Source organism: Pagrus major, chromosome 21, assembly GCF_040436345.1.
Source record: "Pagrus major chromosome 21, Pma_NU_1.0".
Lineage (NCBI taxonomy): Eukaryota > Metazoa > Chordata > Actinopteri > Spariformes > Sparidae > Pagrus > Pagrus major.
Genome location: NC_133235.1, coordinates 31,245,344 through 31,260,283, shown reverse-complemented (window position 1 = coordinate 31,260,283; position 14,940 = coordinate 31,245,344). Strand labels below are relative to the sequence as shown.

General features: G+C 44.4%; 1 protein-coding gene across 1 annotated transcript; it reads left to right on the top strand.

Moving 5' to 3' along the window:
* Positions 1 to 672: 672 nt before the first annotated feature.
* On the top strand, positions 673 to 13,814 carry lamc2 (laminin, gamma 2). Its single transcript, XM_073491580.1, has 21 exons — positions 673 to 813; positions 5,138 to 5,314; positions 5,428 to 5,548; positions 5,777 to 5,898; positions 6,043 to 6,174; positions 6,288 to 6,477; positions 6,705 to 6,817; positions 6,952 to 7,344; positions 7,517 to 7,750; positions 7,909 to 8,045; positions 8,182 to 8,338; positions 8,423 to 8,628; positions 8,742 to 8,821; positions 8,937 to 9,074; positions 9,212 to 9,356; positions 9,481 to 9,630; positions 10,032 to 10,146; positions 10,229 to 10,425; positions 10,715 to 10,873; positions 11,708 to 11,807; positions 12,777 to 13,814. The coding sequence occupies exons 1-21, from the start codon at positions 735 to 737 to the stop codon at positions 13,028 to 13,030; spliced, it is 3,399 nt and encodes a 1,132-aa protein (XP_073347681.1). The 5' UTR covers positions 673 to 734; the 3' UTR covers positions 13,031 to 13,814.
* The last annotated feature ends 1,126 nt before the right edge of the window (positions 13,815 to 14,940 follow it).

Here is a 14,940-nt window from a genome sequence, read left to right as displayed (position 1 = left end):
CCCGGCCCGCAGAGCTCCTGTCGTGATGCAGTTACAGGCAACGAGCCAGTTAAGACTTAAACAGCTGCACCAACTTCCTTCATTTCCCAGCTTGGGATCAATAAATTAATCTATTCTATTCTCTGTTTCAGGTGTAAAGTACAACCACTACATGAGACGTGACAACAACACAGGGAACTATAAAGTGTTTCATGCAGTGCGGCGAGGACACAACACACAGACATAAACATTAACCACAGCGGCTCTAAAGCTTTATCACAGCAGCTGGACACAGACGGGCCCTTCAGGACCTGGCAATGTTTAATGGGGTTTTATTGGTCCAGTCCAGCCGGTTCAGTCCGACCCGTGTTCAGCAGCACTCAGTTTCATTTAGAGTCTGAACTGGAATATTTTCCACTTGAGGAACAGAGTGTGTCCTCTTCACGTTCACCCTCTCATCTCAGTCCTGTGAAACGTCTTTGTGTCGTGAAAATGTAAATATGGTGGAAGATCCCAGTGAACGCCCACACACACACACACACACACACACACACAGTCAGTCAGTCATATCCTCTGACGTTGTGTGTGTGTGTGTGTGTGTACAGTGTGAATCACATGTGAGTGTGTGCGGCGTGTTGGGACCTGCAGCAGGAGAGGAGTTAAAAGGAGACGGTTTGAGGAGCCGGACGAGTTCTTGGTGCCGCTCAGAGGACATCGGACACAGACCTGATTATTTCTTTGAGGATTCACACAACATGAAGAGCAGCAGCTGGATTTCACTCTGCGGGCTCCTCACTGCCGTCTGTGCCGCCCAGGCCACCTACACATATTACTGTAAGTACCTGCTCACTCAGCATCTTCACACTGACAGCTGAGCTTAGTTTCAGCTGCTGCCTCCAGAAAGCAGCTTGTAGTTTACACACGACAACATTTCAGAGCTGTGACTGTTTCAACTGTCTGTGACTCAGTAAGAAGCTAAATCCATCAGCCCAACACTGATTATACAAAGAACATGTGCCGTCAGACACACGGAGCAGCAGCACTCACAGAAGTACAGGTCTGGAGTTAGATATCAGGAAGGTCGCCTGTATGAAGAGTACTCGAGTAAAAGTCTTAAAGTATCTGATGTTAAATGTACTTAAGTATCGCAGTATCAGTAAAGTAACTGATCTATAGTTACATGTTTGTACAAACTGAGTCAGCTGATCGTCACCATCACTGTTTTTATCTGACTGATGAGAAAATACATTCATTTAAAAATGTAATCTGTAAAGTAACTAGTAACTAAAGGTATCAGATAAATGTAGTTAAGTGGAAGAATAAAGTAACAGATGGAAATACTCAAAGTTGCACTTAATTAAGAGTATTTCCTGAGTAAATGTACTTTTTAAAGAAGAGAAGTTGAACATTAAAGTGAATTCACTGATTTATTCTCACATCAGCTCCTGTTACTGAGGGTCAGAGTCTTCAGGAGGATTTCTACTGACGTTAAAATGAAACGTTCATGTGAAGTCTAAACGATATGAACTGTGATGTAATGTTCAGATCCTCATGACGGTGGTTATTATCATGTATGTAAAACACTTTGAGTGAACGCCTGAGATACTCTGAATTATAACTCTCTAAAGAAACGTTCAGCTTCCAACAGAAAAAAAAACACATGAAACAATAATTAATAATTGAATTTTTCTGCCGACTCTGAGTCCGTTTACCTCGACTGTCTCACAGTTTGAAGAGCTCACAATCGAATCAGTTTTACATTTTCAGCAGTTTTATTCTGACTGAACAGAAATAGGGAGGCCGCCGCCCTCCCCTGGCCCCCGGGTGAGGCGGCCGCCCTCCCCTGGCCCCCGGGTGAGGCCGCCGCCCTCCCCTGGCCCCCGGGTGAGGCGGCCGCCCTCCCCTGGCCCCCGGGTGAGGCCGCCGCCCTCCCCTGGCCCCCGGGTGAGGCCGCCAACCTCCCCTGGCCCCCGGGTGAGGCCGCCGCCCTCCCCTGGCCCCCGGGTGAGGCCGCCGCCCTCCCCTGGCCCCTGGGTGAGGCCTGGACCTGAGCAGTGAGAGGGGAGCTGCCTCCCCCCTGAGGGAGGGAAGTTATTACCTGTCATGGTTATAATGATATACTGATGACGAGTGACGGCTCAGCTGGCTCACCTGTCTCACTGCGCTGTGCTCAGGTAACTGTCAGCGTCAGAGGCTCCAGCGATACGACTAAAGTCAGGAAACGACGAAACGTAGAAAATAAAACAGGACCATTACTGAAACCTGGAGATAAGATCAGCTCTGTTCACATGTGACTGTCAGAGTATAAAAACAGTTCGCTGTTAATCATCACTAATTTAATCCAAACTAATAAACACTGACAGTTCTGAACTTGAACATTTTCACATTTTAATTGTTAAATGAATAAAACCTGTTTTATTCACAGTCACAGATTTTTCATGTGATTTTACATCAGACGTCTGTTTTACTGTCACGTTCTTCTAAAATACATGAAACACGTTAAATGAACAGAAACTCATCAGAATAATCACAGAACTCTCAGCAGCAGCATCCACTGATGAATGTAACTGAGTACATGAACTCGAGTACTTTACTTTATTTACAGTTTCTGCTACTTTATACTTCCACTCATACACACACATACTCCACCACATGTATCTGTTAACTTTAGTTACTAGTTACTTTGTAGATTACATGCTGCGTCAGAGAGAAACAGAGTTAAATCAATTAATTCATTTTATCAGTGACTGAAATAAAAAACACCAGATCTTTACTAATACTCGAGTATGACTGTTGGGTACTTTTTCACGTGGAAGAAAGTTCTGGACAAAGCGAGAAGTGGACCTTAACTTCATCACTGTACGCTTCAATCAAAATCATCTGATTTACCAAGATCATTGTTTTATAAAACGTCTTATATAAGACAGAAATGACCAAATCACAACGTTATCACTTTAAATAATGAATAATGATTTTTGGCATAAAAACACACAAATCACTGATGAAGTTATTAAGATAATTTGTTGTATCATCAGGTTTTACAGACGTGGGAGCAGGAATCATTTCTTATTTTCTGAGGGAAAAAGTTAATTCTCATGATATCAGGAGAAAATCATAAAGTGTAAAGGTGATAAATGAGTTATAAGTATATTTCTGAGCTGTTAAAGAGGGATCAGGGTCACCTGGAGCACAAACACAACAGTGGGTTTAAGTTCAGACGTACATTTGGACACAGATTTGGACCTGCTGAATTCTGGGGATCAACCTTTACATGATACTTTCCATGACTGTGACGTAACAACAGGTTGTGGTTGTGATTATTTGTCGTGTGTTTCTGGTTTCCTCGGGTGATAACATCTCATGTCGTGTTGTGTTGTGTTGTGTTGTGTTTCCTGTCTCTGTGCTGTATGTTGAGGGAGGAATCCTTCCAGACACACAAGTTGGAAACTGTCTCATAAAAGCTGTAAGAGCTGAGCTCATCTCTGAACATGAAGTGTTATCACAGTGAGTCACTCCCTGCTGTACTGTGAACCGCAGTGACCGAGCGCTAAGTCTGCTGTCGCTACATGAAGCCTGAATCAGAGGCTGATCTGAGGTGAACCGCGTCCCGACGGTCAGACAGACGAACAAACAGACGCACCTTAAAGTCACCTCACCTGTGAACGCTCACATTAGACCTGCAGAGTCAAACACTGATGAGGTGACCAACGAGCCTGTGAAGGTGATTTAACTTTGACATGTTGAAAAGTCCTAAATCTGATTAAAACACCAACGCCAGACAGATTTTGTGGCTTTTTTCTCTTTTGATTGAGCTTCCAGTCTTTGTGCTAAGCTAGGCTAAACACATCCCAGACCTGGAAACTGATAGCTAGTTAACTTGTAGCTGGTCAGCTAACTAGGGGAAGTAGCAACTTTCTGTTTCTTGTTAACAATAAAAGTAGCCGAGCTGTGTTGGTTTGATAACGTTAGCTCTATTTTTAATTGCTTCAACAAAAAGAAAGACAGAGAAAAACCTTTTCTACAAATATATCTCTGAATAAACGTGCTGTCCAGTTAGCTACCAAGCTAACTGGACAGCACGTCTTGGGTTTATAACAGCAGCTCTTTTTAAAGATTTTTCAAATCAAGGTAAGAGCCGCTAACAGTTAGCTAATGAGCCACAGCAGTTTACCAACTCATCCTGCATGTCGTCAATCACTCACAAAGCTTCTCAAACCAAATCACGTGTCAGGAGATTAATTTCTCTCAGTCATTTAAACTGAAGCCAAATAATATGTATTTAAGACATATATTTGCTCCGTCAGCTCGTCCTGCAGGTTGGTTCAGGCCCCTGATTCAGTTTCCCTCCCTGTCATTACGTAACTTTACCTCTACAGGCTGCACGGCTCTTTGCTACAGCAGCAACAAGTAGCAGCCTGTTGATGGTGAATTTAAATGAAGCTTTTATGGATGAAGTCTTCTCAGATCTCTGCAGGCAGACGAGGCGTTGGCTGGTGTGGGTGGGACTCTGTGGATGATGATTTGTCTGCAGCTCTCTCTGAGATCTGTGAACAAACCACAGATCATACGAGACGCCTCAGCCTCTGTAAACATCTGTAATGCTGGTTAAACCTCAGAGGGCTTTTCAGGAACCCAAAAACTCTGGTTTTTACTGACTGTTTGATCAGATTTGTGTATTTACTTCAGTTATTCCTGCTCAGGTTTTCATTTTCAGCTCCTGAACTGCTTCGACTCTCAGAATCAATCACCTGAATGTTGTTTATATTATATTGTGACTCTGTACGCAGCAGTTTATATCCTTTAGTTTATGTGTTAAGTTGGATATCTATATTTTGTTAATCATAGTATTTACCTTACAGCAGAGTTTATACAGAAAAGTGATTCACACAAAGGCCACATGGATCTACAACAGAGCAGGACATTCAAAAGATGAGCTCTTAATTATCTGAATAAATAAAAGGCGGCGACAACAAGTTACAAACAACATAAGACAAAACGACCGAACAGCTGCCATTAAAAAACTTAAAACAATCCAAAACAACATCTAAAAATCTAAAATACCCCAAAACGTCGACAACCAGAAGAGACAGAAGACAGTTTCTACAACAACAACGATGAATAAATGTGATTAAAAATAAACTGACTTCTCCTCCTGCAGCTGTCACACGTTGCGACTGCAACGGGAGATCTCGATACTGCCTGCGGGACGCTCAGGGCCTGCACTGCGTCGACTGCCAGGGAAACACTGAGGGCCGACACTGCGAGCGCTGCAAGGACGGCTTCTACCTGGAGGGGGCGGGAGTGAGCTGCACAAGCTGTCGCTGCAACCCCACAGGTGAGGAACCACAACATACACCTGTCGTCAAGACACACCCACTGGTTTGAAAAGGGAAACTGTTCAGTGTTATGATGAAGGTCGGACTTCTCAACTTGTTTCTTTCCCTCCAGGCTCTGTCAGTGCCACATGTGACAGCAGGGGGCGCTGCAGCTGTAGAGAAGGAGTCGCAGGAGACAAATGCAACCGCTGCCTGGACGGATCCAAGATCGGACCGAACGGCTGCCCGCAAAGGTGACGAAACACAGACTCCTTAAAATAATCTCACATTTACACCAGCGGCTCTTTAATGAAGCAACACTTCAACTCCGCTCAGCACTTTAGCTTTAGCTGACACTTCAGCTCCTTTCAGAGTCACTCTCACAAAAATGTCTTCAGCAAAGGGACACAAATAAATCGTCTTCAGGAAATGTTTTTTAAAAGTTGTGGGTCTAACTTCCTGTTGATTGTTGTGTTTTTCAGACGTCAGCCCAGAGAGGATTCTGGGAGTTTGACCTCACCATGTTTCTGTTACGGACACAGCAGCAGTTGTTCTGCACGGTCCGGTTACTCGGTCCACAGCATCACCTCCACCTTCACCGAGGGTAACCTTTCACCTCTCTCCTTCAGAATAAAAGAGCCCTAACAATTTCAGCAGTGAACAGTGGATTCTGGGTTGAGTTTACAAAATAAAAGTCCAGATAACACTGTGATAACGTGTGAGGTGACAGACTGTGTTGTATTTTCAGGTCCGGAGGGTTGGAGGGCGGCGACAGTGCAGGGCGTTACGCCTGATGACGTTCACTTCCGCTGGTCACCAAAATACCGGGACCTGGAGGTGATCTCCAAGAACAGCCTGCCACTTTACCTGTACGCCCCAGGTGAGAACAAACCCCGCCTACTCCTCCTCCTCCTATTATCTGCTAATTTCTTCCTTTCCTGTCCTGTCATGTCCTGTCCTGTCCTGACCAGGCGTGTCTCTCCTCTTCTACAGCTCCTTACCTGGGGAACCAGTTGCTGAGTTATGGTCAGAACTTTTCCTTCTCACTGCGTCTGGACCGCGGCGTCCGACACCCGTCCACCAATGATGTGATCCTGGAAGGTGCCGGTCTACGAGTCTCAGCCTCGCTGGGTGACCTGCGGTCCATCGTCCCCTGTGGACAGAAGATCAAATACAGTTTCAGGTCAGACAATAATTCAGGTCAGAACATTCTTGTCCGTCACAGTTGAGGGAACCTGGTTCAGTATCCAGAACAAGTAGAAATGTTAGATTTACTGAAAGAGTGAAGCTGAAGAAACTTGTTTCATGAAAGAACAAAGTCATGTGACCTGGTGTTTGTGGCAGGACTGCAGGACTGATCCGATACCAGCGGTTCAGAGTGAAATCATATCTTCTGTCTCTTCTGAACAGACTGGATGAGCAGCCTGGCAGCAGGTGGAGGCCTCAGATCTCTTCCTTCCAGTTCCAGAAGCTTCTACAGAACCTCACCGCCATCAAGATCCGAGCAACATTTGGTGAAAATGGTGAGCTTCAGCAGTCACACGCAGCTCCATAAAATTACATTCTTGTTTTTATTTTTTAAAATGAGCTCCATCATCAGCTCCTGTCTGTTTCTGAATATTTGGAGGCTGATCTTTATTGATTGTTGTCTGTTCAGGACGTGGTTACCTTGACAATGTGCAGCTGGCGTCGGCTCGCCGTGGCGACGGTGTCCCTGCCCGTTGGGTTCAGACCTGCAGCTGCCCGCCGGGATATGAGGGCGAGTTCTGCGAGCGATGCTCAGCCGGTTTCAAACGCAGGATTCCTGCGGACGGAGCCTTCAGCCCCTGTGAGCCCTGCAGCTGCAGAGGAGGCAGCTGTGACCCGCAGACCGGAGACTGTTACTCTGCTGACGAGACCCCCGGAGAGCTGAGCTGCCCTGACGGGTCGTACCGTGACCCCGGGCAGCCTCGTACCTGCGTGAAGTGTCCCTGTCCGGAGGGAGTGTCCTGCTCGCTGGCCGCTGGATCGCTGGTGCCACGTTGTGACGGCTGTCCAACCGGGACCACCGGTAGGTGTCAGGATTATTACGTTACATGAGATTAGAAACCGGTTTGATTGATAATATTAGAAATCAATTGATCAAACTGCTCTAGCTGACTCAGACCAAATATCTGATATATCAAATGACTGATATTAAAGTCTCAACAGTATGATAATAAAGTGTTTGTATCCTCCTTCAGGTCCTCGCTGTGACGTCTGTAAGGAGGGTTTCTACGGTGAACCTCAACGGGGGGACACTTTGCCGCAGTCCTGTCAGCCCTGCGAATGTAACGGCCACATTGATGTCAGAGTGGCGGGAAGCTGCGATCGCCGCAGCGGCGAATGTCTGAAGTGTCTGAACAACACGAAGGGTTGGAACTGTGAGGACTGTGTGAGAGGTTTCTACCACAGCCGAGCCACCGACGCCTGCAAACGTAAGAACGACGTCAAACAGACGAAAAAATTAAACTGATCAACTGATTTCCTACATAATCAGTGATTTTGTCACATCACACGCTCTTAATTTAAGATGTAAAGGTCGAAAGACTTCAAGGTTATTAACAGTTGTTTCCCGTCTTGTTTTGTGGACCAGCATGTGCCTGTGACGTTCAGGGATCTGAGTCCCAACAGTGTGATGATTTGGGTCGCTGTCGGTGCAGACCGGGCTTCGAGGGTCTCAGGTGCCAACGGTCCAACTGTCCCGCCTGTTTCAGCCCCATCAAGTCAAAGGTAGAGCTGTGAAAACTGAGCCCATCACATTAATGACATTAATAACATGAACTCACCATGTTAATATGTGACATTAGGGATCATGTTGAAACCAGACAACAGTTGTAAATGAATTTGTTGAACTTGTTTGTTTCAGATGGAGGCTTACGCTGCCAAACTGAAGGAGCTGGAGACTCTGTTCTCAAACATGGATGGAGACTTGAAGCCCACCAACACTGCTGAGATTGAGGCTGCTCTGAGTGCCACCAAGAAGCTGGTGGACAAACTGCAGGACGACACCAACCGGCTCGCAGGTAAGACAACACTTCCTGATCTTTAACGACACGTATGATGACAACATTACCAGAAAATGACTTCACACCTCCTGTGTCCAATAGGATCGGAGAAGAGCCTGCAGGGTCGTCTGTCATCTATCAGCAGGAGTCAGCTGGCCGAGGGGCAGGAGATCCAAAACATGGCCAACGCAGCGGACGACATCAAACAACAACAGCAGACGTACAAGACGAAGGTGGAGGAGGTTCAGACTCTCATGGAGGAGATGAAACGCAAACTGGACGAGGCCAAGGCCGACCTCAGAGCAGCTGTAAGGCGATGTGATGCAGTCGTACTAACACTGAATCAGACTGCCGGAGGTCTGATGTGTGTCCACTGACTATACTTTTCTCTAAATCCTGCTTTTCTCTCCCTTCCTGTCAGGAGGTTCCTCTCAGAGACGCTCCTGTGGGCTCAAACTTCCTCTCCCCTTTGGTGGACACAGCTATGAGTCTGGCTGATAAGTAAGTCCAACATGTTCTCTTCATGTGCTTCACTTTATTGATGAACTGACAACAGGTCCGTTACATCGTGTTATACGTTTCTGTCTTCACTATTTCCCGTCTCTCCGTCCTGCAGACACCAGACGACGGCTGACGATGTGGAGCGAACTGCAACCGACGCTCTGAGTGACTCGCAGAAGAGTCTGGCTCTGGTTCGAAACCTCATGAACAAAGAGAACAAAGTCAAAGAGCTGATCGGAGACCTGAAAACCATGTGAGTCCCTTCTGTCAGTCTGAATGCTGAGATGATTAGGACCTGTGTTTCCTGATGGAAGAACAATAAATGATCTGGTCGTATAGTTCAATAATCTGTAGCGACACTCTAAACTGATGATGTCTGTGTGTGTTCAGGTATGATCAGACTTCAACCCGGGTGAAGAGTTTGGAGGACCAGGCATCCCGGCTCAGCAGCGAGGCCAGAGACGAGAGCAAAATGGCAGACGGCATGCTGAAAGACATCGCCAACATGGAGCGAGGAATCCCACCGTCCCTGAAGGTAACTGGAGGATAAAATGTAAAGTTCACCTTTAAAACAAAGAGTCCTGACTGAAGAAATTCATGAGAAAGTTCTGTAAGTTCTGTTCAGTCTCTTACCTTCTGTGTTCTCCCATCATGCTCAGGAGGCAGCAGACACCATGGTTTCCAAGTTGGGCGGTCTGAGAGATGCAGTGGACGAGAACATCTCAGGCTTCAGGGCGCTGCGGGACGGCGTGCAGCGAGACAAGGCCGCCACCGAGGACCTGCTGGCCAAGGGCAAGATCGCTCAGCAGGTACTGAAGGATTATGGAAATCTAGTCCAGGCCTGTTAGCTAACTAGTAGTAATCCAGTTAGCTTGATATCCTGTTTTGGCAGAATGCCCTCATATATTACCTGTTAGCTAGCATGTTAGCTGTTTGCTAAGTCACTATGTCAACAAGGTTTCATGAGAAGTGAACTGATGGGACACAAACTGTCCAACATCAACTGGAACAATAAACAGAAAAACAGAAAATCATCAAAATGAAACAATCATAAACTAAAAAAACAAGAATCAGGTAAAATGAATCATCACATTTGTGTCGTACAGACTGCTGAAGTACAAACACTTTCCTGTCTGCAGAGCTTTATTCGTCACATTTTTGTTGTTGAGTTGTGTCTCAGTATGTTGGTGTTCATGTGTTTCCTCTGCAGGACGCCAACAAGCTGGTGGACAGAGTGGACGTCGCCAAGGCCGACGCTGAAGCTGCTCTGAACCGCATCAACAGCAACACCGAGGAGCTGGACGACGCCCTGAACACCCTGAAAGGTAAACAGACCGACTGAAGAGACTCTTTGTTTTCTCTGAAACCTCTAAAAGCTCCAGACTGACTCCTCGTCTTCCTCCACAGGGTTTGATCAGCAGATCGCCGACGGCAAAGCTCTGGCTGACGCCGCCATCAAACGTCTTCCCGGCATCAATGCCACCATCCAGCAGGCCGTCAGCAACAACGATGAGACGCAGTTCGTCCTGGGAGACGTGTCCAACGATTACAACAAGGCACTGGAAAGCATCAACATGCTGGAGAACCAGCTCAACGGTCTGGAGGTAACCACCAATCATCACCGCTCTAATAAAGCAACCAGAGTTAGATGAGAAGATGGATTCCAGTTTCTTCTTCTGTGTCCAACGACGTTTAAAAAACCTTTTTCTGAATCATTGTATGAGTGTCGCCACCTGCAGGAGGCTGCGGTGGAGCTGCAGGTGTGTGGTTCTGGCTCCACCTGGTGGTTGTTCACAGTTTGAGGGCAGTTGATATTCTCACAAAGACCCGTCCGTCTGCCGGCTGCTGTGAAACAAAGTGTTGATGACTGACTGTGTCGTGTTCGTCCTTCAGGGGGCAGTTGGATCTCTTCCGTCTCCGGTTTCTCTTCTGAACGAAGCCAGCAAACTGAACCGAGACTCAAAGGATCTGAAGACGAAGGCCGTCGCTGCAGCTGAAGACCTGAAGTCTGAGCTGGACGCTGCCAGGACGCTGGAGGCTGACGCTGAACAGGTGAGGGCCCAGGGATGAAATGTAACTAAGTACTCAGTGTAGTAAAAAGTACCCACAAGTCATACTGGAGTAGAAGTAAAGATCTGGTGTTAAAATACTACTTTGGTAAAAGTGAAAGTCACATATGCACGAGTAAAAGTATTAAAGTATCTGATGTTAAATGTAGTTAAGTATCAAAGTATCAGTAAAGTAACTGATCATATAGTTACATGTTTGTATAAACTGAGAAAATACATTCATTTAAAAATGTAATCTGTAAAGTAACTAGTAACTAAAGTAAATAGATAAATGTGGTGGAGTGGAGGTATAAAGAAGCAGAAAATGGAAATACTCAAGTGAAGTACAAGTACCCTGAAAGCGTACTTCAGCACAGTACTTGAGTAAATGTACTTAGTTACATTCCATCAAGTACTGTACTTCAGAACAGTTTTCAGTCCCTTGTACTTTACTTTTGGTATTACCATTTCATGCTATTCTCTACTTTTACGCAACTACATCCCAGAGGGGATTATTGTACTTACTCCACTACATTTATCTGTATTTTTAGTTACTAGTTACTTTACAGATGAAGATTTTTACAAACAAAACATGAGAAGAGTCTTTATGAATCAAACTACCCAACAGTTTACACAAGTACTTTTACTTTGAATACTTTAGTACATTTTGCTGGTTTGACTTCCACACACGTATTAAATGTATAAATGTACTTGGAACAGTATTTACTGTGTGGTTTTAGTACTTTTACTGAAGCAGAGTATCTGAATACTTGGTCCCGTCTGTGAGAGTCACAGCCGGCTGTAGAAACACTGAGTGATGTCCACGTTTCCTCGGCAGGCGGCGGTCGGAGCGGCTGCAGCGCTCAACAACGCCCAACAGACCCGAGCTGCTGTGGGAAACACACTGCGAGACATCGCCGCCCTGCTGGCCAACATGAGTGAGTCCAACTTTACTTACTGAACAGAACCGAGCCGCTCTGTCTTCTACTGATCCGATCTGTGAAGGTGGTTCGATGGTCCTTGTGTCATAAAATGAGTCAAACATGATGTTTTTAAAGTAAAACACACAAACAAGTTTTTATCTAAACAATAAATCATATTTCCTCTCGGCCACGTTAGCATTTAGCATTTAGCTTTCAGATTATTGTTTTTGGCTGTTATATATTTTTTATATGGAGGACTGAAGCTGCCAGAATAAAACTTTATCTTAAAATAATATTTAAAATAAAGTCGGCAACAATTAATTTATAAAATGTGACATACATGTATATTTCTGTTTTAATTCGCTTCTGCTTTTATTTACCTTTGTAATATTTCCCCAAATTATTATTTATGTAATTTATTCATTGATTATTTTTTAAACATATTTATTTATGTATTATTTTCCCTTTTCATGATTTCCTCTGTTTATTCACCAACCGATTTGTTTTTTATTGGTCAATTTATTAATTTTTAAACTTATTAATGTATTAGTTATTTTCCAAAATGCAAAGGGGAAGTAACATAAATAAATACATAAGCGAAAACATTTAAAAATATATAACTCAGTAAATAAAATGAACAAATTAAAACAGGAATACAAATGTGATAAAAGCTAAATAAATACAGAAGCAATTTAAAAAAGAAAATATCAATTTGTGTAAGATTTTATAAATGTTTGTTGGTACCATTTATTTATTTATTTATTTACTTTCACACATTTTGGCTCCAAACTAATGTTAACAATGTTCTGCTGCCCCCAAGTGGCCAAAGGTCTCCTCATACCGGTTAAAGTCACAGTTACAGGACAGATTAAAGCTTCTTTCTGACCCTCTTCTTCTTCTTCTCCTTCTTCTTCTTCTTCTTCTTCTTCTAATTCTTCTTCTTCTTCTTCTTCTTCTTCTTCTTCTTCTTCTTCTTCTCCTCAGATGAGACTGGCGTGGTGGACGAGGACCGTCTGAAGCAGCTGGAGGACTCTCTGGCCGGCGCTCAGAGAGACGTGGAGGGGAATCTGAGGCCTCGTCTCCAGGACATGGAGCAGAAGGAGGCGGCCCAGCGACGCCAGCTGACCGGCATCAACGTGGACATCGACACCATCCTGGCAGACATCGCCAACCTGGACGAAATCCTGAAGTCCATTCCCCCCGGCTGCTACAACAGCCCGTTCATTGAGGAGGCCTAAGCTCCGCCAGGAGACACGACACGGTCCCTGCTGCCAGGTTCTGGTTCCACAGAGTCCTGAGACCCGCTGTACGAACTGTCATGTAGTTTTTAACGCAAAAATGAGTTTGTTTCATCAAGTAATTTAAAAAAGGCTGTGAGACTCAGAGGGACTCCACAGAAAGTTGTGTACTTCCAGATTAACATGTCTGCCTTGTATATTTGATGTATCTGCACGTCTCAGAGCGCTCAGACGATAAAGCAACAGTGTCGTAGAAGATCTCTTCACTTTGTCGGTCACTTCACCAACGACTCACTTCAATAACCTGCCGTCATGTGACGCTGCTCACGTCATTCTCTAAAAACAAACATGGACGTCTCCTGTCAGTGATGGTTGAAGGTTTAATCACCCCGACCTGATCGCAGCGTCACGGCTCGCTGTTTTTGTGTATTTTACAGTAAATAACTCAGAACTGTCGGACCTGGACATGACATTTTTAACATTATATTTTTTGTATTGTTGCACATAACAACTGATAACCTTCTTCTTCTTCCTCCTCTCTGACGCCCCCTGCAGGTTGTTAAGCATTAAAACAAACTCATTTAGAAATCTAACGTTGACCTGGTGACCACTGTGTGCATGAAACTAGTTTTTTGTGTTTGTATCTCTGATAACGACGTGACGTGTGTGTGACTGTAGACTTATTATATTTATATCTGTACAGTAAATCAGTTTTTACTCTTTAAATTCAGTGTTTTCATTTGTTCTGTTGCTGAAATATTTATGTTTTGTAACTTCTCTTAAATAAAACCTGCTGCACTTTTTATAATTGACATCATGTTGAAGTCTCATTATTCCTCACTTTGATAATATTTATGTTTTTGATGTTTCTATATGAAGCGCTCGGGGAGGATATGGAAGCTGAATCCTGCCAAAAATCATCCAAAACAAATTAGGAATTATATAAATGATTATAATTATTGTACAGATAGAATAAGTAAGTAAATACAGAAACTACACATGAGATGGTGTACGGCCTGCAGAACATGGGAACTACAAAATAACATTAATCCGTCCGATCGCGTCGAGAGTTTAAACATCGTCTTTACAAATCAGTTTGGGATCTTTTGGGATTATCGGGTGAACTGTCCCTTTAAATACATCAAATTAAATTTCTGTAAACACACAGTTGTGCTGAGAACCACACACACACACACACACACACACACATAAAAAAAGACGACACATCATTTTTAAGAGTGCATCACGTTTTACAATCAAAAGAAGTCAGAGCAACAAACGGCCGATCAATACAGAACACAGGTTCATTTACAGCTACATGGTCAACAGAATGAGACCTCACACACACACACACACACACACACTCACACACACACACGCACACTCACACACACACACACACACACACACGCACACTCACTCACTCACTCTCACACACACACACTCACACACACTCACACACACACGCTCACACACGCTTCACATTGATGAGGCGTTACAGATCTGTACATTTACAGAGTGAATAGAAAATGGACGGACGTGGGTGATGACGACCCCCCCGCTGCATGTTATATTCATATTTATATTTATTTATATATTTACTGTTTGTAAACAACAACAGATCAAATCTACCGAGTGAGAAACATTCATGCCAGAACCAAACTGTCTACGCATGCAGTCTACGAGGAGCTAACAGGAGCACATGAAGAAGAAAAAACACCCCGACACTGCACACATCACCGTCATCTTCATCATCACCATCATCATCACCGTCATCTTCATCATCTTCATCATCATCTTCATCATCATCATCACCATCATCATCATCATCATCCTCACCATCATCATCATCATCACCATCATCATCATCACCATCATCATCATCATCATCATCATCATCATCATCATCA